The 22375-nt window shown below is 43.1% G+C and overlaps 1 protein-coding gene across 1 annotated transcript in view; it reads right to left on the bottom strand.

The window, feature by feature from the left end:
- LOC146861993 (melanopsin-like) overlaps positions 1 to 22375 on the bottom strand; it is a 1224863-nt gene that overhangs the window by 721982 nt on the left and 480506 nt on the right. The window contains exon 3 of the mRNA XM_085641148.1: positions 19435 to 19568. Within this exon, the coding sequence (XP_085497274.1) occupies positions 19435 to 19568 (134 nt within the window). The remainder of the gene's footprint in view (positions 1 to 19434; positions 19569 to 22375) is intronic.

The following is a 22375-nucleotide window of genomic DNA, read 5'->3' as shown; positions in this document are numbered from 1 at the left end:
AGTGCCTGAGAGCAGAAACTCGACAGCATTCTTAGCGCTAGGGTCCCAGCGACATTATTGTCGACTAGCCCAGGGGTATAAGAACAGCCTGGGGTTGTTTTCCGCCACAGTAACTGAATTACTTCAAAATCTGGATGAGGAGGCATTGTCCTATGTAGATGATATTTAACTGACGGATGATGACCTGGAGGAACACTTGACGAGGGTGAGCACCATAATTTTGGGATTCGCCTTAGAGAGCTACAAATTTAACTTCAAAAAATCAAAAATAGCCCACCTCAGCGACCTATTTATGGGATATGAGCTTTCAAGTGAAGGGAAAAGCTTGGCAGACAACTTTTTAGAAAAGTGTGTACTGCTCCAACTTCCAAAATCATTGAAAAATTTACAGTCCATACTGGGATTACTGAATTTTGGGAGAGCATACATTCTAGATTATGGAGAAAGGGTTAAAACCCTTCTACGACCTCATAAGACCTGACTTTTCAGTTAGGCAGTGGACACAAGAACATACAGATACACTTTGTTCACTCCAGGCTGACATGATAGCATCAAAACACTTACAGACACGGGTAAATGTCCGCAACCTGGTGATCCGTATAGTTGCGGGACAATCTTGGTACACATACCCCACATATAATGAAGATGAAATAGTACTGATTGCCTACAAATCACACTTATACACAAATGCTGAGATGAGTTCCGTGTCCACAGAAAAAATTCTGAAAGCAGTACAGAGTGCTGTTGTGAGAGAAAGAGCACTGGCTCAGGGGAAACAAATAATGTTTGGGACTCCAGTTCCAGCGTTAGAGGCTGCTACAAAGGCAAGCGTTCCTAACGCTAAATTTTTACATCCGAGATTGATACAATGGGCTAATTCTCTCACTGCATCAGATGTAGAATACAGATATGATTCAAATCTGAATACACAAGAATTTCTGCAAAATGAACAAGATTATCCTCTCCCAAATGAAATAATGCATCTAGATCAGTATGAATACATAATTCACACTGACAGATCTACACAACCGGCCATAGGAAGTAAACAACAATACAGCGCCGCGTGTGCGATTGTTAAAGGTCGTATGCGAGATGGTAAGTTCCATCCAAGCTGTACAAAGACTCAGTCTCTAGGGGACTGCATGGCTTGGTTAGCAGAGCTAAAAGCTCTTTTACTGGCACTGATTAATACGGATCGAGAATTCCACACACTAACAGTGTGCGATTCCTTTTACTGCGTCCAGTCATACAATGAATATCTACACTATTGGGGACAAAATGGGTTCCAAGACTCAAAAGGTGGCTGAGTTGAAAAACGAACTACCAAGAGCTCACGTGATACACACGCTGAGTCATCAACGTGATGGCGTTCACGTTGAAGGGAATTCATTGGTTGATAAAGCTTTGAAGGGGGCAGTACGAACTGTGTCCGTAGCTGCAATCACCCGTTCAAAAACGTGAATAGAGGGACAGAGAATAGTAGCAGTCATTGCTCCACACAAAGACAACAAAACACTTCCGAACGGTTTTCCACTCAAATACTCCTACAAGTTAGATGCAAACAACGTTCCATTTGCTCAGATTCCTGGAGTGGGGGATAGAGTAATAACAAACATGGACCGCAGATTTGACTTAATATTAGCTGCACACAATGGTTTGGGTTCTGCACACGCAGGAGTTACAGAGACTGTTTCTTTATTGAAACAACGCTATTGGTGGCCAAAGTTAACAAAGCAGACCAAAGACTATGTCTTGAAATGCGACATCTGTCAGCAGATGAAAGGCTCCACCATAACATGACCAGCGCAGACACCATTGTTAATTTCAGACAGGTCTCTCACGTGTGTCTATCTGGACCACTGCGGCCCCTTACAATCTGATGGGGCCTATAAGTACATAATGGTTGCAGTGGATTCCTGCTTGAGATTCCTATGGGTATGGCCTCAGCACTCGGCTGACCCTCCAACTGTTATCAAAGATTTGCGAGTCTTTATAGGGACATACGCAGTTGGCACATTACATTCTGACCGTTGCCCCGCCTTTAGCTCTAGGGCTTACAAGGAGGCCATGGGAGGTTTGGGTGTAGCATTGCGGTACTCCTCTCCGTACCATCCCGAGGGAAATTTGGTTGTGGAGAGGAAAAACCGGGACTTAAAGCAATCATTAACAGCTACAGTATTAGGCGCGGGTGGTAGTTGGGTCAATCACCTATATGGGGTTCAGAGGGCCTTAAACAATATGCCAAGAAGCTCTATGGGGGGGTCACTCCTTATGAGGTCCTATTTGGAAAAATAATGTGGGTACCTGATCATGATGGCACAGTGGCGGATGAAAAACCTTTTTGACATCCATAAACGTTTGGCTGTTCTACAGGATCTGAATGAATCACAGGCACTACAAAGCAATGTCCAAGTGAAAAGGTTCGCCACTGGGGAAGTCAAGTCAGTCACGGCAAGACCAGTCTGGGTCCCTAAGGTTGGATCTGGTCAGGGAGAAAATAACAGACAAAAAATAATTTCCATCATACAGAAAGCCTGTACCAGTCCTGGCCATTGAAGGAACAAGAACTGTACTTCTGCCACCTCTTGCCGGGAAAAAGGAGAAAAGATTTGTCTCCATTTATCTGATAAAACCACACTGTGTGGCTGATACTGAACAGTAGGCCTCGTGGTCTCCTGGGTAGCCAACCCGCTCCTCTCGCTACCATACAGGAAGTTCAAACTGAAAGGCTCATTACCTTCGAAGAGCCACCCAAACATTTTCCAATAGGTAGATATGAGTCTTTAGAAGAGAGTTTTGTCCACAAATTGAGAGGTGACACTGCACAGAGCGTGTTATGCTTCAATGGCCAATATGGTGTGTTACTAGAAGGGAGTACCAGCTTCTTCGATTCGCTCAGTCATTAGATCACTTTTGAATGGGAGTTATTTGTTGAATTATTAGAGTTGATGTGGGATGAGAGCAGATGTGGTTTCGGTTTCTCAGATTGTCACATGTTGCAATTCTGTGCTATTCCCTCCAAAGCACATGGTTACAGAAGTCAGCCTGTGGCCTTTGATTTCAAACTTTAAGGTTATCTTTGACAAACTGAGCAGACTAAGAATCATATTTTTTCAGAAGGACGTGGCACTTACATCTACCCATGAAACCTTTGAACTTCAAATAGCAAGGCCGTCCTCCAAAATTCAATAGCTGCTATGCACACACTTGCCTTGCCATTTTAGTGAACTTGTGCAATGCCTATTTAGTGCTTCTAACAGCACTGGTGTGGTGCACTTTTTTAAAAAAAGCAGTTGGGTATGGCATTGTTAGCAAATTTCAGACCATTCCATGTTTTCTAGTGTTTTTGGAGGCATATCAATAGTGTTATTCCTGATTTGTGGAATTCTGGTCCTATTTTTGTTACTCAGCAATGGATGTTTCACTTCGTGTACAAACGATGATGGGTCTACCACATGTCCAACTGTGTTGTGAAAGCATGATACAAGTTTTTGAATTGTCCTTGCTTTAGGGACTGAACTGTGACTAGTTCCTAATCTTTTGACCTGTGTGGTTTACCTGCATGCAGCCTGTGTTTCGCTGCCTGTGGTGCCCTTTCGAGTGTGCACTAGATGTTTGCCTTGCAATGCAATTGGTTGAATCTATGGACATGGATCAACTGATGCAGCTAACGAAGCCCATTTTTGGAGCTGTCCCATGAGACGGCCATTGCTCCAAGATGCTTTATACAAGTCATTATATTCCTTAGATATGGTTCGTCAGGTGGTCAGTTATTGGATCCTGGCTCTTCTAATGCAGGTGCACTGCAGGACGACATGCCTTTGGCAGCGGCGGAATGTGCTGACCACGTTTGTTCTTTGGAAATAGTCAATAAGGCCATTGTGGAAACATTGTCTGTGGAAGCTGAATCTACCTTAGATTCCCTTGACACTTGAACTTTGATGACATCATGAGAACCTCCTTTGATTTTTAATTTGGCTCTTGTTTTTATAAATAGTTTTAACATTTTATTCATTTTTAGTACATTTTAATTGGCATATTTGTAAATGGCTTTGTTTGCCTGGCTTGTGAATGTGACTATTTTTATTATAATTTTTAGTATAGTCTTATATAGAAGTTGAATGTTTACACAGCCAAAGGGAGGATGTAGTGAGGCACACTCCGACCCACTTTGGATCTCCATTTTAGTTTTATATTTTACATGTTTTAGCAGGCTTCATTTTAGTGAAGTTATTTTCACACAATATTATTCTAGGAAGATCCTGTATAATCTGCTGGTTTTTTAAAAGCCTTTCCTGCAACATAAGCTGTACACTTTGTTCAAGACAAAGAACAGAAAAGGCTATCCTAGTGCTTGTGTTGCCTGCTCAGAGACAGCTTCTAACATCTAGACACACCATTGCATAAGAGCTGTACCTCCAACACAGTGGTTTTATTATAGGCAGTTCAATGTTTCTTTACCCGTCAGAGGGGCACTCCAGCTATGACGAATGCTGTATTCAACATGCAACTCTGCTAATACTGATCTCCAATCCTGATCCTGCAGAAAGGGATTGACAATCCTACTCGAGATTAAGTCATCTAGGTATGGGGCCTAAGAAATCAGGCAGAGGGTACGCCCACTGTGCTCTCAGAGTACGGGTAGTGCTAGGTAGGGATATACATACATATATATATATTTGAGAAAGGTGTAATACCGAAACGCGTCATGCCTGTTTAAATAAATGGTCTTCACAAGCCCCGCTGGGTCTCCTCATCTACTTCGACGGAAGAAGGTGGTTTTTGGATGTATTGCGTGCTGCCACTGACACGCGAGGATGGCCCTTCCGCAAGAGTCTTGGGGATAAATGGCATTTTTTCCGTACTACCCCACATTCCAGAGTGAACAGAGAACATGCTGACAATGTGCAGTCCATACTTAAATGGAGAGACGTTGTTACTTCAATGGCGTCTCTGGACCTGCTACCGATGGAAATTGCGAGGTTGGAAGTGTGGGATGTAAAGACTGTTATTGCCCAGCACAGCGCCACAGATCTTACCTGGTCACGTTTTAAGTCGGTTTCCTTCTTCAGAACGCAAAGATAATACCGGCTCAACGGAACCACTCACCAGCACGATGGACAAACTGCAAGCTGGGTATTGTAGTTTTATAACAATGCATTGCTTGAGTGATTCCATATAACGTGACTCAGGTGTGCTCCATACAACTTTAGGCATTGGGGCTATATAATAGACTCACTCAGGAACTGTTAGCACCAGAAGCACATTTAAAACGAAAGGCATTTGAGAAAGGTGTAATACCGAAACGCGTCATGCCTGTTGAAATAAATGGTCTTCACAAGCCCCGCTGTGTCTCCTCATCTACTTCGACGGAAGAAGGTGGTTTTTGGATATATATATGTGTATATATATATATATATATATATATATATATATATATATATATATATATATATATATATATATATATATATTCAGGTACAAATTGCGGTATACTGGCGTGCTGCCTGATCGCTGGTGGTGCACAAAGGTTAGCGCTGCCGCCAGCGCTGAAAATGTGAAAATATATTCCCCAATCTTCTATGATTGAAGAGCCGGCACTCGAAATCATGGGTATTCTCCCGTTTATTGCATGATTACAATCCACACACGGACATCACAGGGACGCGTTTCAGCAGTCTTGCTGCCTTCCTCAACCTGTCCTGCGCCATATTGGTGCCTCTTTTTAAAGCTTTACATTCGTAAAAGAGTAGAAATAGAAAATGCCTTTTTAACATTTAAAAGGGTGCGCATTTAAAAATACAGACATGTTGCACAGTTGCATTTACTCAAAAACAGGATCACAACAGAGTGAAACCAGCAAATAAAGGTGCTCCACGGTTTTTCACTTTCTGTGCTACTACGAGTAATGTTCATCCAGTCATTTTTTATGTTTGTTCCCATCATGCCTTTAACTGTTACTTGCAAAACCCGGACTGAATCCCTACAGGGTTAAAATAAAAACGGCATTCTAATCATGTCTCTTTCATAAAAAACCAAACTGTCACGCATTAACTGTCAATTGACAGAATATTTTCCAGCACAGTCGCCCCGTCTTTATAAACAGTTCCTTTCCTGTGCTTCCGCATCCAGGTGTACATCACTGTCTTCACTCGGAAATCCAATAAACTTAAAGGAACTTACAGTGGCGACTTCCTGCTGTTAAAACTCCAATCCGTGTGTTTAGAGTAAGCAATTTAAACAAGCAGTAATAGGGTCCCATGATACCACCGCTTCCTCGGCCACTGCCTTGCGGTGTCCAGCTCCTCCGAAGGGTAGTTATACCAGGGAGAGGATATGCATTTTCACAGAAGGTTACCAGTCCCCGCCATGGGAGCTCCTGCTTCCAGCGTTTGAACCTCTCCTTCCGTATACGCTTTCTCCTCTTATCCATTGTCATAACCCTTCAAAGGGGGCACGCCTGTCTCAACATTCAGGTACAAATTGCGGTATACTGGCGTGCTGCCTGATCGCTGGTGGTGCACAAAGGTTAGCGCTGCCGCCAGCGCTGAAAATGTGAAAATATATTCCCCAATCTTCTATGATTGAAGAGCCGGCACTCGAAATCATGGGTATTCTCCCGTTTATTGCATGATTACAATCCACACACGGACATCACAGGGACGCGTTTCAGCAGTCTTGCTGCCTTCCTCAACCTGTCCTGCGCCATATTGGTGCCTCTTTATAAAGCTTTACATTCGTAAAAGAGTAGAAATAGAAATAGAAATAGAAGGTGCTCCACGGTTTTTCACTTTCTGTGCTACTACGAGTAATGTTCATCCAGTCATTTTTTATGTTTGTTCCCATCATGCCTTTAACTGTTACTTGCAAAACCCGGACTGAATCCCTACAGGGTTAAAATAAAAACGGCATTCTAATCATGTCTCTTTCATAAAAAACCAAACTGTCACGCATTAACTGTCAATTGACAGAATAGAGCTCCCATGGCGGGGACTGAAAAACCGTGGAGCACCTTTATTTGCTGGTTTCACTCTGTTGTGATCCTGTTTTTGAGTAAATGCAACTGTGCAACATGTCTGTATTTTTAAATGCGCACCCTTTTAAATGTTAAAAAGGCATTTTCTATTTCTACTCTTTTACGAATGTAAAGCTTTAAAAAGAGGCACCAATATGGCGCAGGACAGGTTGAGGAAGGCAGCAAGACTGCTGAAACGCGTCCCTGTGATGTCCATGTGTGGATTGTAATCATGCAATAAACGGGAGAATACCCATGATTTCGAGTGCCGGCTCTTCAATCATAGAAGATTGGGGAATATATTTTCATATATATGTGATCAAGTCCCCAGGGAGGGACGAAACGCGTAATGGCTGCCGCTCCTGTGGTGTAATCTTTGCAAAATAAACTAAGCGGTATTTCAAAAGGATTCTGTGGTCCGTGCTCTTTGTCTCCAGCATCCAGTATCCAGATGGAAGGAAATATGGTAGAAGAGTATTAAGGTGATATATATATATATATATAATAAAAGAGGGATTTGTACTGACAGTGCTTTTTGTCGTCATCTTCAGCTATGGTCCAAGAAGAAGGGCGTCTCTGCCCGAAACGCGTTGGCCAAAATAATGAGGATGTGGCTGCTACACCTATCTGTAATAAGGAGCGATCCCGAGTGCGCCCTCCACCTGAAGGGGTAACTTTGAAAACAAATTAGTGACCTGCCTTTGGTCACGGAGGTGCACCACCGCCTGTGCCTCGTGGGTCCGTGTGCTGTTTGAATTGGTCAGCTACACGGAAGAGGTATTTCCTGTGTGGCCGCTGCTGCATTGGAGTTCCACCCCCGGAGCCACGCGGGTCTGCTTGCTGTTTGGATTGTACAGTTTGAGTGGAGCGGGAGATGCCAATTATATATTGTACAGTGAGGTGGACAGCACCTTTTATCCCATTTTGATTGTTTGGGAAGTGACTTTGACGACGCCCACATGGGTTAGACATTTTGCACTACCGGTCCCAGAATACATTGGGTGATGATTAACATGCTGATTGTGGAAATAAAAGAGGGATTTGTACTGACAGTGCTTTTTGTCGTCATCTTCAGCTATGGTCCAAGAAGAAGGGCATCTCTGCCCGAAACGCGTTGGCCAAAATAATGAGGATGTGGCTGCTACACCTATCTGTAATAAGGAGCAATCCCGAGTGCGCCCTCCACCTGAAGGGGTAACTTTGAAAACAAATTAGTGACCAGCCCTTGGTCACGGAGGTGCACCACCGCCTGTGCCTCGTGGGTCCGTGTGCTGTTTGAATTGGTCAGCTACACGGAAGAGGTATTTCCTGTGTGGCCGCTGCTGCATTGGAGTTCCACCCCCGGAGCCACGCGGGTCTGCTTGCTGTTTGGATTGTACAGTTTGAGTGGAGCGGGAGATGCCAAATATATATTGTACAGTGAGGTGGACAGCACCTTTTATCCCATTTTGATTGTTTGGGAAGTGACTTTGACGACGCCCACATGGGTTAGACATTTTGCACTACCGGTCCCAGAATACATTGGGTGATGATTAACATGCTGATTGTGGAAATAAAAGAGGGATTTGTACTGACAGTGCTTTTTGTCGTCATCTTCAGCTATGGTCCAAGAAGAAGGGCGTCTCTGCCCGAAACGCGTTGGCCAAAATAATGAGGATGTGGCTGCTACACCTATCTGTAATAAGGAGCAATCCCGAGTGCGCCCTCCACCTGAAGGGGTAACTTTGAAAACAAATTAGTGACCAGCCCTTGGTCACGGAGGTGCACCACCGCCTGTGCCTCGTGGGTCCGTGTGCTGTTTGAATTGGTCAGCTACACGGAAGAGGTATTTCCTGTGTGGCCGCTGCTGCATTGGAGTTCCAACCCCGGAGCCACGCGGGTCTGCTTGCTGTTTGGATTGTACAGTTTGAGTGGAGCGGGAGATGCCAAATATATATTGTACAGTGAGGTGGACAGCACCTTTTATCCCATTTTGATTGTTTGGGAAGTGACTTTGACGACGCCCACATGGGTTAGACATTTTGCACTACCGGTCCCAGAATACATTGGGTGATGATTAACATGCTGATTGTGGAAATAAAAGAGGGATTTGTACTGACAGTGCTTTTTGTCGTCATCTTCAGCTATGGTCCAAGAAGAAGGGCGTCTCTGCCCGAAACGCGTTGGCCAAAATAATGAGGATGTGGCTGTTTCAAAGGAAGAACTACTGGACTCCAGGGAAAACTTCTGGATGTACCGTTTAAAATCACTGCATCCAGATGGACTGAACATTACTGACAACACAACCTGATTACTGCATATCTCAAGAGCTCTCAGGACTGTATTGATTCCACATTCCAAATGGAATCTTCACTCATGATGCTTTTTGAAAATTCAGCTGTCATCTGTGCAGCCACAGAGCAAACCATCTTGTACTACCTGAGGAAGGCAGAAGCTGAAACGTTGTAGTGGAAATATATTTTTGTTCTTTGGTGAATCTATCTGTTTGAGTCACTTCTTTCTTGGATATATATATATATATTCCCAAAAAACCCTCCAAGCTTTGAAGCAGCACTCCACAGGAAATTATTCATCCAAACTTTTATTAAAACAAGAAGCGATTCAACAGACCCGCAATTGAAGTCCCTGACGCGTTTCAGTGCACACCTGCACCTTAATCATAGGGTGGGCACGTTGTAACAACAGGACTGAACTGCCACGTAGTATTTCCCCTTTCATTGCATGTTTTCTCCAGTGAAAAGCATGCCGGGCGCGGTAGTTCTGATTCTTCCCCTTTGGTGGGGTCCATTGCTAAAACATTATTATCTGCCAATGTTAGATACATTATTTTCTTCACAGCCCTCTGGTGGGCTTCAGGTCTGCTCGACCGCCTCAAAAACTGTTAAGATTTCCAGCGCTGGAACAGGCTGTGATTTTCACAGCCACACAGACCTTCTTTCAATGATGGTGACGGTGCCTACTTCCACGGCCGGAGCAGCCGTGTGTAACATGTTCCCAAAAAAGCCTCCGAGCTTTGAAGCAGCACTCCACAGGAAATTGTTCATCCAAACTTTTATTCAAACAAGAAGCGATTTCCTGTGGAGTGCTGCTTCAAAGCTTGGAGGCTTTTTGGGAACAATATATATATATATATATATATATATATATATATATATATATATATATATATATATATATAAAACAAAAAGCCACTTGATTAGCAAGAACTTGAGAGGACACAGCGGGGATTCAGGGAGAGTCCAATTTAATAAACAGTTTATGGCATTATGCGTTGCGGCGGAGTTTGCCTTCCTCAGATGCCGCTGTCATTGGGCTACCGCCAAATTTCTCCTTTTGAATTTGCTGCCATGATTCCATTGGTGGAGAGTCAGCTGGTCTTCATTAGTTGTTGTCGGGTAACATTGTAGTCATTGATGGCCTGACTATAGTTCCCAGCATGCATCCTCGCTGGGATCAGACTCCCGACCGGACCACATTACGCCCTTGGTGAGCTTGGATGTTCCTGCAAAGGAGGGCTGGATAGAGATGGTAAGTCCCAATAAATTGATATATTCAGGACCCTCCTTGGGTCCCCAGACGCCCCAGCCACAATAACTTCAGTCAGTCGGGTTTGTGCGACACAGGTTCAATGACCTTGACACCCCGTGCAGTCACGGACTGTATTTGAACAGCGGCCCAATACTTGCAGATGCTTCTGTGGCGGGCCGAGGGTTTCCAATAACTTGGATTAGTGCAAAGAAGATTGCCTGCAATGCCTCGGCCAAATCGTAGAGCGGGTCCCCTCTTCGCACCACTGGCCAGCGTGATAGATAAACAACAATAAGCCACTTGATTAGCAAGAACTTGAGAGGACACAACGGGGATTCAGGGAGAGTCCAATTTAATGAACAGTTTATGGCATTACGCGTTTCGGTGGAGTTTGCCTTCTTCAGATGCGGCTGACATCGGGCTACCGCCAAATTGCTCCTTTTGAATTTGCTGCCATGTTTCCATTGGTGGAGAGTCAGCTGGTCTTCAGTAGTTGTTGTCGGGTAACACTGTAGTCGTTGATGGCATGACTACAGTTCCCAGCATGCATTCTCGCTGGGATCAGATTCCCGACCGGACCACATTACGCCCTTGGTGAGCTTGGATGTTCCTGCAAAGGAGGGCTGGATAGAGATGGTAAGTCCTGATAAATTGATATATTCAGGACCCTCCTTGGGTCCCCAGACGCCCCAGCCACAATAACTCCAGTCAGTCAGGCCGTGCGACACAGGTTCAATGACCTTGCCACCCCGTGCAGTCATGGACTGTATTTGAACAGCGGCCCATTACTTGCAGATGCTTCTGTGGCGGGCCGAGGGTTTCCAATAACTTGGATTAGTGCAAAGAAGATTGCCAGCAATGCCTCAGCCAACTTGTAGAGCGTCTCCTCTCTTCGCGCCACTGGCCAGCGCGATAGATAAACAACGAAAAGCCACTTGATTAGCAGGAACTTGAGAGGATACAACGGGGATTTAGGGAGAGTCTAATTTAATAAACAGTTTTTGGCATTACGCGTTTTGGCGGAGTTTGCCATCCTCAGATACAACTGTCATCGGGCTACCACTAAATTGCTCCTTTTGAATTGGCTGCCATGTTTCCATTGGTGGAGAGTCAGCTGGTCTTCATTAGTTGTTGTCGGGTAACACTGTAGTCGTTGATGGCATGACTACAGTTCCCAGCATGCATCCTTGCTGGGATCAGATTCCCGACCGGACCACATTACTCCCTTGGTGAGCTTGGATGTTCCTGCAAAGGAGTGCTGGATAGAGATGGTAAGTCACGATAATTTGATATATTCAGGATCCTCCTTGGGTCCCCAGACGCCCCAGCCGCAATAAAATCAGTCAGTTGGGCCGTGCGACACAGGTTCAATGACCTTGCAACCCTGTGCAGTCACGGACTGTATTTGAACAGCGGCCGTTACTTGCAGATGCTTCTGTGGCGGGCCGAGGGATTCCAATTACTTGGATTAGTGCAAAGAAGATTGAAAGCAATGCCTTGACCATCTTGTAGAGCGGGTCCTCTCTTCGCGCCACTGGCCAGGGCGATAGATAAACAACGAAAAGCCACTTGATTAGCAAGAACTTGAGAGGACACAACGGGGATTCAGGGAGAGTCCAATTTAATAAACAGTTTATGGCATTACGCGTTTCGGTGGAGTTTGCCTTCCTCAGTTGCCGCTGTCATCGGGCTACCGCCAAATTGCTCCTTTTGAATTGGCTGCCATGTTTCCATTGGTGGAGAGTCAGCTGGTCTTCATTAGTTGTTGTCGGGTAACACTGTAGTCGTTGATGGCATGACTACAGTTCCCAGCATGCATCCTCACTGGGATTAGATTCCCGACCAGCCCACATTACGCCTTTGGTGAGCTTGGATGTTCCTACAAAGGAGGGCTGGATAGAGATGGTAAGTCCCGATAAATTGATATATTCAGGAGTCTCCTTGGGTCCCCAGACGCCCCAGCCGCAATAACATCAGTGAGTCGGGTTTGTGCGACACAGGTTCAATGATCTTGCAACCCCGTGCAGTCACGGACTGTATTTGAACAGCGGCCCATTACTTGCAGAAGCTTCCGTGGCGGGCCGAGGGTTTCCAATAACTTGGATTAGTGCAAAGAAGATTGTCAGCAATGCCTCAGCCAACTTGTAGAGCGGGTCCTCTCTTCGCGCCACTGGCCAGCGCGATATATAAACAACGAAAAGCCAATTGATTAGCAAGAACTTGAGAGGACACCACGGGGATTCGGGGAGAGTCCAATTTAATAAACAGTTTATGGCATTATGCGTTTCGGCGGAGTTTGCCTTCCTCAGATGCCGCTGTCATCGGGCTACCGCCAAATTGCTCCTTTTGAATTCGCTGCCATGTTTCCATTGGTGGAGAGTCAGCTGGTCTTCATTAGTTGTTGTCGGGTAACACTGTAGTCGTTGATGGCATGGCTACAGTTCCCAGCATGCATCCTCGCTGGGATCAGATTCCCGACCGGACCACATTACACCCTTGGTGAGCTTGGATGTTCCTGCAAAGGAGGGCTGGGTAGAGATGGTAAGTTCCGATAAAGTGATATATTCAGCACCCTCCTTGGGTCCCCAGACGCCCCTGCTGCAATAACATCAGTCAGTCGAGCCGTGCGACACAGGTTCAATGACCTTGCACACACACACACACACACATATAAATCAGACTGCAATGGTTGGACTGTTTATTCCTTTCACCATGTTGATAATGCTGGATACTTTGCTTTGTTTTATCTGCCTGATAATTGCACCTCATTCTTTCTATGCAAGATTACAATTCCTTCCATGAATGTATTGAAAACTTTTTTTGTATCTTTCTTATGTTTACCAAGGGTATGCATAACAATCAGAGGTGTAAGATCTGTTCCCACGATTCCTTTGGGAATCAGAGTGTCATGTTCAAGGTTGCCAAAAGCACCTGCCACTCAAGGAACGTTAGGGGTTCAAATGAGGCACTCTGAGCTAGCTAGGAATTGGGCCAACAGTCTCTGATGGTGTACATGGATTCAGTCACTGCATTTTGACGTCCTATTGTACTAATATGCAGTCCCATATTTTTTAGTGGGAACATTATAACAGTTTTTATCACATTATAATAGTGTTTATTCCTGGGACTAGTGGGAAGATTCTTTTGCTGACTTCGATCTGAAAAGACCCTTCTTACCTCTGCTGATCTCCACAGCCTGAGTGCAAAGTCTTCATGCCTAAGCATTCTTATTCTCTTGGTCAGAGACCTTTATTTGGTTTTCTGAAGCTGACACCTTACCTCATTTACTCAAACTAAATGCCATTTTCTCCATACCATATGTGCTAATTTAGATTTTATTTTTTATGGAACACACTTTCTGTATTCTTTCTGTAATTCTTGGTAATGTTCTATTTCTCCTTATTCTGAAATATGGACTCTTGTACCATTTAAATTGGTAACTAACATTGTTGAATAGAAGTGTTAATGGAATACTGTTATTCTTCTTTCTTCTTTAAATCTTTATTTCGGCAATATTTCAGCCATAAAAGAGTACACAGCATATTATACACATTAAAATTACAATATTAAAAAAAGAACACCTAAAATGACATAGACAATGCAAATCAGAAATGTAAATCAATGTCAGTGTTAATATTAGTGTTAGGACAGAGCATTGTATCTAGAACTGAGTTTAGACAAGCAGAAAACATGCCCAGCTACTAGGCGGTATTAGATAGTATAAAACTCCTTTTAATCCAGAAAGCATGCAGATACTTGGCTAAGGCAAATACAATGTGACCTGCAGTTTCAGTCTTAAAAACCCTTAGTGCGTCGGAACATTTCCTAAATCCAAGGTTCCTACAGATAGGTACAATCCAATTCTGCCTCGCTCTAGTATAGAGAGGACAGAAAAAAAGGATGTGGCTTTCATCCTCTTTACTCATACCACAGCCAATACAATGTGAGGACCTAGTCGGGTACCATTTGCTTGTTAAACACGCTAGGGGAAGTGCACCAAACCTCCATTGTATATATAGCTTCCTAGCCATAACAGGGAAAATTACATCCATGAAATCTTCAAATGAATAAACAGATTTGATCTCAATGAATGCTTTCACCATGGTACCATTCTTTGAATCATGGAGCCACGCATTAGAGCATCGAAATCGATATAACTCAGTGAATGTTTTCCCTGAGATCTCTCTGCAAGCTATTGCTGGGTTCACCCACATATCTGCAAGACCCATGTTCATAAATTCATCTTTGATATAGGAAAGCCAGGGGATATGTGCTGCCCTACCTAATCTCAGTATTTCTTGGAGCTCTGTTTTATACTGCTCCAACTCAGGGGTCAGCCAGATCCTCCTCCCAAACCTGAGAGGTTTGATAGCTAGTTCCTCCTGGATGGGAAGAATACCTAAGTCAAGCCTCAGCGGTAGTAGGGGTGTACTTTGGGGGAGCGCGAGCAGTTGTCTCAGGAAGTTGTTCTCAACTTTAGATAATCCTGGTCTAATAACGTGCCCCCATAGTTCCCCTCCGTATAGTGCAGCCGCTCTGGCCCTCATCTTGTAGATTTCAAGACTAGGGCTGATGGGTTTAAAAGTAGAGGCGTTTGTCATCAATCAATACTGTTATTAGTTTAATCAAATCTTGTTAATACACAAAGTTCAAAATATTTTAAAATGATCTTGTTGTTTACTGTGGAGCCTAATGGTTTTACTGTATACGGTAATGTGTGTACATGCTAGCTCCTAATTATCTCTTCACTTTGACAAACAAAGGTCCATACGATCAGTGGCGGGGTTTGTATGACAATTATACCCATAGATTAAGATTCAAGAACCCACGCTCTATTACCCCTGTGGGGTCTCAGACAAGTTTGGGGAACACCACTTTGATAACTTCCATGAAAGCTGGAGGCAGAGGTAGTAAATGTGGAATTAGCATTGACTGATAGGAACAATTAAATTCTATAGTGATTCCAACGGAGGCAGTTGTGTTTTTTACAGGCAAGTTGTTTCAATTCTATCCAAGTAAGACTGAATCTGGGTTACGTCCTGTATAGGAGGGACCTAATACAGTCTAGTGTAACAATCAGTAACGGTGTGATTAATGATGCGTTGCAAGCAGTGATAAAATGATGCTCCCCCTGCAGAATGTGAAAAAGGCCCCATAGTCTCCCATATCTTGCATATATTCATTGATCTTGGACTCAACAGGGGCCCCAAGAAGGGTCCCTTTGCCACTGGCACCACAGGGGCTTTAGGGGTCGGTGTTGCATCCCTGGCTGCAAGAGCAAGATCTTGCCTCTGTCAGTGTAAATCTCACTGATTGGTTTTCGGGGTTTCAATGAGGAGAGTGACCAAGCCTTCCATATGCTGTCTAGTTACATTGCCCCTGTCTTTGAGATATCTCATCCTCTCTGTTCCGAATATTTGGTTCTAGCTTGTTGCATCTGGAGAAACACCTATGGATCTCCAAGAAGGTCTTTTTGGGTCTCCTCGGGTTTCTTCACCTGCTGTCTCCGTACCATTTTTTCTGTATAAGAGGGCTTAATATAGATCAGATGAAAAACTTCTTTCAAAGCTTTCCATTCGATGGGCGTGTTCTGCACCGAGCCTTCATTGACTGAAAGAAGTCTGTTATCCTATCCTTTACTGTACTATTGAATGCTGCAACTTGCAGTGCAGTTACTTGGAGCTTCAACATGGGTATCACCATGATCTATTTACCCCACTGTAGTTTCATCATAAAGGCCCATGATCGAATAATGCAATGTGTTCTCACTGATGAACGAATGCTGGGCATGACTGAGTGACTGCTAGCCTAACCAGCAGCCATCAGGCTAATGGACTATATTTATGACGTCAGTGATAAAGAATCATCTTATACTGACTGTGTTATCGGAGGTTGAAGAGAACGTAGCATTACAGATCCATTGGCACTCATAAATCCTCTGAAAATACATAATAAGCCTTCTTTTCTCCCAATGGTATTTTGTTCTAACTTTGTTCAGTCATAGTCTTTATCATATTTCAAACAGTGTCTTTCTGGTATTCAGTAGAAGTTCTGGAACTTGCTGCTACAGTTGCAGGGTTTGAGCACAGAGGTACACACACAGGGCTATTTCTTTTTGTCACCCTCTTATTTTTGGAAACCACCTGATGGAGCAAGGATTCGAAGAAAAAAAACTTGCCTGAATCAACCTCTTGTTAACAAGTACTAACAAGTAGAAATAGAAAAATGAAAGAGAAATAATATACACACGACATTCACATACGGGAAAAAGGCTTTCTGCTTGCTTAAATACCAAATAATAATGTGCCATGTAACTGAGATCCCGCTGAAACCAAAAATTGTCTTGCGCATGTGCGAACCAGTACCGTGCAAATAATCATATGATTAACCCATGTGAGAAGGAAACCCTCACGCATGCGCAAGGAGTCACTAACTGTAGGTCTCGAAGTACAGCGTGCCTGACATATGCTTGCCTGAATTTAAAAAGAGCTGCCACTGATAAAGCTTTCACTTAACAAAGAAGAAAATAACATGGGATAGAGTAGAAGTGGGTGGTGAACAGTGATAATGACATATATGGGAAATTAACATCTGATTATGATTCTTTCGTCAATAGTGTACGTTTTGTCCTGATGTGTTAAGCCAAAAGAAAAGATGGTGGGTGAAACGTAATGCAAGTTGAGTCTGCGCACTAAAGTCCTGGAATGACCTGCTGACTGGGAATTGACCGGCTGCCAAGAACCAAGGACGGATGCTTGGGAAATTTCTTCAAATTATATAAAATTTATATCTATTTGTTTTGCGAATGCATGTGAAAGGAAGTGTTCAGAAAAATTGAATACATTTAATGGGAAGGGTTCATTAAACAAAGAATTAGTTAAGAAATCTAGAATGACCGCATGAGGTGACGACAACTCCCCTGCCCCGGCTCAATCACAGTCCATGATTCTGAGATATTCGCAACCTTTGAGGGTGGGACATGCAGAATTAAAGGGTATAACTTGAGTGACTTAAGGTTAAGATAGAGAGAGCTGCTGCGAAGAGACGTTGATGCTGAGTGGGGAGTGGGCGAGAGCTGCTGCAGGAGAAGAACAGACTGGGAAGATTCAATGCTTAAGACTGCCTGATTAGTTTGAAGATGTGGAAGAATATCGAGGAGGGAGAGAGTGTAAGAGAAGGATGCGCTCCGGTGAGTCAGGTTCTAGAGAAGTGTAGTAAGTGTAATCCTATCCTGCACATGTACTATAGTCTTTGTCTCCTGACTATTATTCAGGTGACCTCCACCAAGCCTTTTGGCCATGGATTGGGTTTCCTGTTTCACCATGGTAATTATCATTCTATCTTAAATTTTGCATATTCTTTGCAAAGTATGAGTTATTATGTCTTTTGTCTCTTTATCTATCACTCCTAATGCGTTGGGATTGGTGAATGAATTTGTGTATTTGAATGTTATTTGATAAATGAATTTTTCTCTACCATGAAAGTGGATGGAGTTTGCACTGTGAATCTGTACAAATGAGCGGTCAATTTGACTGAGTTATTAGATAAAATCTATTAAAACCTAATCGGAGTCTGTGATTTTTTATTGAAAAGTTATAATATAGATTGAATACATTTGTTAATATCACAATCAACTACTCGACAAATTGTCCATTGACCAAAGGAAGAGTGTTGATCTGTGAAGATTAGTTAGACATTGACTAATTCAGATCAAAGTGAAATAAAACTTGACCGCCGGCGAAACAGTTTGGAAACCTGAATGTGTATATGAGCCCATTTGTGAATGATATGTTGATGTGAAAAGTTTATCCTGGCCTTTCGCTGGATCACACCCATCCATCACCCTCTTTTCCTGATTGAGGTTTTGAAGTTTACTAACACTTTTAGTGTTTGACAGCCCAACTTCTTTTGTTTCTCTGTTACTATTATGTAATTTATCAGAATGAGGAATGGCTAATTTGGCTTTGCTGGGCCAAATGTAGTGCTCTTTGAGTCACACTATACTTCACAAGCAAGCATTTAACTCACGAGCTAACTTGTCAGCCTGCTTTTCAGAATCTTCAAATGCTTACTTATTTTGAGACTGGGAGATGTTGGAAGACAACCTTTTTTGTCCCACACAGGAAACATTCTGATATGCTTGGGTTTCTATAGTCTGAGTCTGAATAAGAGTAATAATACGGGGGTTCATCAGAGCAGTTAGTAAAAAATTGAGAGAAGGTTGAAATTGAGGAGTTTGATTTCTTTTTAAGTACCGTTCTGGGTGGTTCTTATCAACTATATAGGAAAGTTATATTATTGGGAGCCTATCTGGATTGAGTTAATACTCCCTTCAGCAAACCCCGTACATCAAGATTGGAGATTTTACTCTATTAAGTTTAACATCTAGATGAAATACAGAGCACTCAGATCTCCGTGACTGTAATATTGGTCGGAGTGAATGTATAATTCATTTTTACATCCATCTGATCATTATGTAAGGTTAAAAATTCACGGAGTAGGAGTGATGCATTGAAATTATGTAAACATTGTTCAATCATCGGTGTTCAGTTTTAGAACTACTACTTTTCTTTCGGAGAGACTGGAGTCGGAGCGACAAGAATTTATCTTTTGAGTGCTTATCCGTTTGATTAGGATTTTTCAGAATATTTGTATTAAACAGTTGATATGGAACCATTTACTTTATTGTGTACAGGTCTTAATTATGTTATATAGGATATATTTTTTGCTTTCATAGATATTTCTAAATAAGTCATATTGAAGAAAGAAATTAAATAAATGTCTCTTTAGCTGGCACAGTTAGGCAAGAGCAAAAATATATAATTTCCCTCCAGGACCCATCAGAAAGACACTGAGATAAGAGTAAAACAGCAGCAATTTACTATACATACCTACTTCCCCAAGTATCCAACTCTTGTGCAGACTGTTCAGAAAACAAACTGGAGCCTGAGAAGCTGACATCAGGAAATCACTGACTGCTAAATTCATGATGAAGTAGTTTGGGGGCGTTCTCAGTCTCTTGTTGCTAAAATAAAAATAGGAAAAATCACTAAGATGCAGTTGTCTTTGCGTCAATTCATTGAAAAGGAATGAAGATTGATGAGCATTTTTTCTGATTATCATTGACTTAAAAAACAGCATGAGGAATGCAAGGCCAATAGGTCTGGTTTATAATCGAAAGGGGCTCATGGCTCTTAATAAATTATTATACATGTACTCTATCACTCATACTTGCACTCATACATCCAGTCATCCAACCCCGACTCATTCCTGCATCCAACCACTTACTTATTCACAATGAAACAGACACAGAAACTCAACATATATATGGAAGGTAAATTGAAAGAATAAAAGCAGAAAGGAAAACACGCCACTCCCTACACTTGCCGGCCATATGCTTGCAATTCAAAAATACAATTTATCAAAGCAGTGGAAAGCCACCTTGGAATTGTATGGTATTTAGTATATTGTTGTTTAAAAGTTCCAACATAGCTGCCATGTTTAGAGGCAACGCTTTGGGCATCTTGGAGCAGTAAAACAGTGATACACTATGCACAATAACATTCCAAAATGGCTGCTCAGTAAACATAACAGTATCCGGTTTAGTACAAATGCTAAAGTGTATCACTGTTGTACTGCTCCAAGGTGGACAGCTTCCAAATAGGTGGGCAATTTTGGAATAGTTTTGAAATCATTATGGCATCCAGGTAATGATATCTACCGGCTGCAGTAAATAACTTACCCTTTTCCGGCATATTCAAAACCAAGGCACTTGCGAATAAGTTTGCCACACATGGGGAGAAATTTTACACATCTTTATTCCGTCACGTTAAGTCCAAACTCAACATTCTAAGCCTGCCTTCAACTCATCCTTCCAACACTTATGCCACAGGCTTACTGTATACAGTGTGAACCAAAGGAGTTCCAGTGTTCTTTTACTACAAGACACTACAGTCATCAGTTCAGCAGAGTGTCTGTTCTTTCAGCAGCACAGCTGTCCTTTTTCGTGGTAGAGTATCCACAGGTCCAGAAGTATAATGAAAGCTGGTGTCTGAGGCCCCCTTTTTAAACCCTGGTGCCCTGGTTCTGGAAGGTGGGAAAAGCTTCCAGATAATGACTTTGAAGTACATGGAATTTCCTGACTACCCTGCCCTGGCTCCAAGCTGGCTGCAGTGGCAATGTGAGATTGTTAAATCCTTTGTGTGAAGGCAGAGCACAGGCTGTTCAGTTGCAAGTGGGGCTGAGCGCCACCCCCTCTCTCCCATACGGCTAGTAGGTGGCTCATTGAGGCACACCTATTTTGTGACTGTCTGTGAGGAATTCACAAAGTCTCTCAGTTACACACAGTCCTGTGACCCATGCTAGGCAACAGGCACAAAAGAACTAAGGCAGGAGAATGCCAACTTTTTAAAAGTGGTATTTTCAAAACTGCAATGAAAAATCTGACTTTTAAAGAGGGTTTATCATTACAGTTTTATGGACACAAAACATAGTATAACAACCTGCTCCCAGTTGGAAATTACAGCTTATTAAATGTAACAAGGAAAACACAATGTTATCCTGTGAGAGGGGGCCTCACAGTAGTGCAAAACAAATGTAGGACTTTTTAAATACCAGGACATATAAAACTTAAAAGTACACATCCAACCTTTTAATTACACAGTGCCCTGCCATATGGACTACCTAGGGGCTACCTAAGGGTTGACCTAGGGGAGTTTAAGGCTTGGCAAGGGGGTTCTAATATCAAGTCAACATGGCAGTTTAACACTGCATTCAGGCTGAGGGGGTTCTTCCAAAGGGTGGTCAGGGTCCCATCAGAGGAAGTAGGGGGAGATAAAAAGAAGGAGTCATGTCAAGACCCCCAAAACTGTTCACAAGGAAAAGGGTTCCTTCCCAATCAGGTCACAAGATAAAGAGCCTCCCTGACAAGAGTCAGAACAAACCCCTCAAGTGCTATGAGTGCTTTGAATACAACGAGGATCCCAAGTGTCCCAAGAGGGCAAAGCCTCCCACTAGAGGTAAGACACCAGGGGCAGCAAGTATAGTGCTTGAAGAGGAGTCAGTGATGAGGGCGGTAATAGTTATAGTGTGCCTGTGTGTCGTGGAGATGGTGCCTGAAGCCCAATACTACAAAGTATATATAGTTGGTCACCATAAATGAACAAGGTGTTGAGGCTCTGAGGTACACAGGAACCACTATGACTATTGTAAGGATTTAACTGGTGTCCCCAGAGCAGATTTCACCCACTACATTCCACCAGATTGTAGTAGTTGATAGCCATGAGGGTCACTATCTAGTGGCCCTTGTTCCATTTTAGTGTGGGGGGAGGCCTCGGATGGCAATCTGCCATGTCTGTGGATTGTTTGTTGGGCAATGACCAGGAGCACACTACTCAGAAGGAAGTGGAACTCAAGTCACACCTGGAAATGTTGGGGTTACCTGAGTGGGTGTGAGGAACCACCAGGTCCATGACCTTCCAGAAAGGGAGTTAAGGAAGTCTTGAGCTTGGAAAAATGGCCCACGCAGCTACCAAGAGAGGGATGGGCAAAGGGCATGGGAAACCAGTGCCTGAATATCTCCCAGCTGAGGTGGATGGGATGCCAGTAGAGGTTGCCCTGGAGATTAACTCCGAAAAAAACTGAGATTATGATCTTTGGTGAGTTATAACCTAGATGGGACCATCTCTGGTGGCCAGCAGAGATGGGTGAAGCACCTAAAGGCAAAAAATGTAGGCGTGTGGATCGACAACAAATTAGCACTATCTCATCAAACTAATGCTATTGTTACCACCTCCCATTTTATGATTAAAAAACTTAGGAAAATCATGCCTT

Source organism: Triturus cristatus, chromosome 2_2 (assembly GCF_964204655.1).
Source record: "Triturus cristatus chromosome 2_2, aTriCri1.1, whole genome shotgun sequence".
Taxonomy (NCBI): Eukaryota; Metazoa; Chordata; class Amphibia; order Caudata; family Salamandridae; genus Triturus; species Triturus cristatus.
Note: the sequence above shows the minus strand (reverse complement) of the source record. Positions and strands in the feature narration are given on the sequence as shown.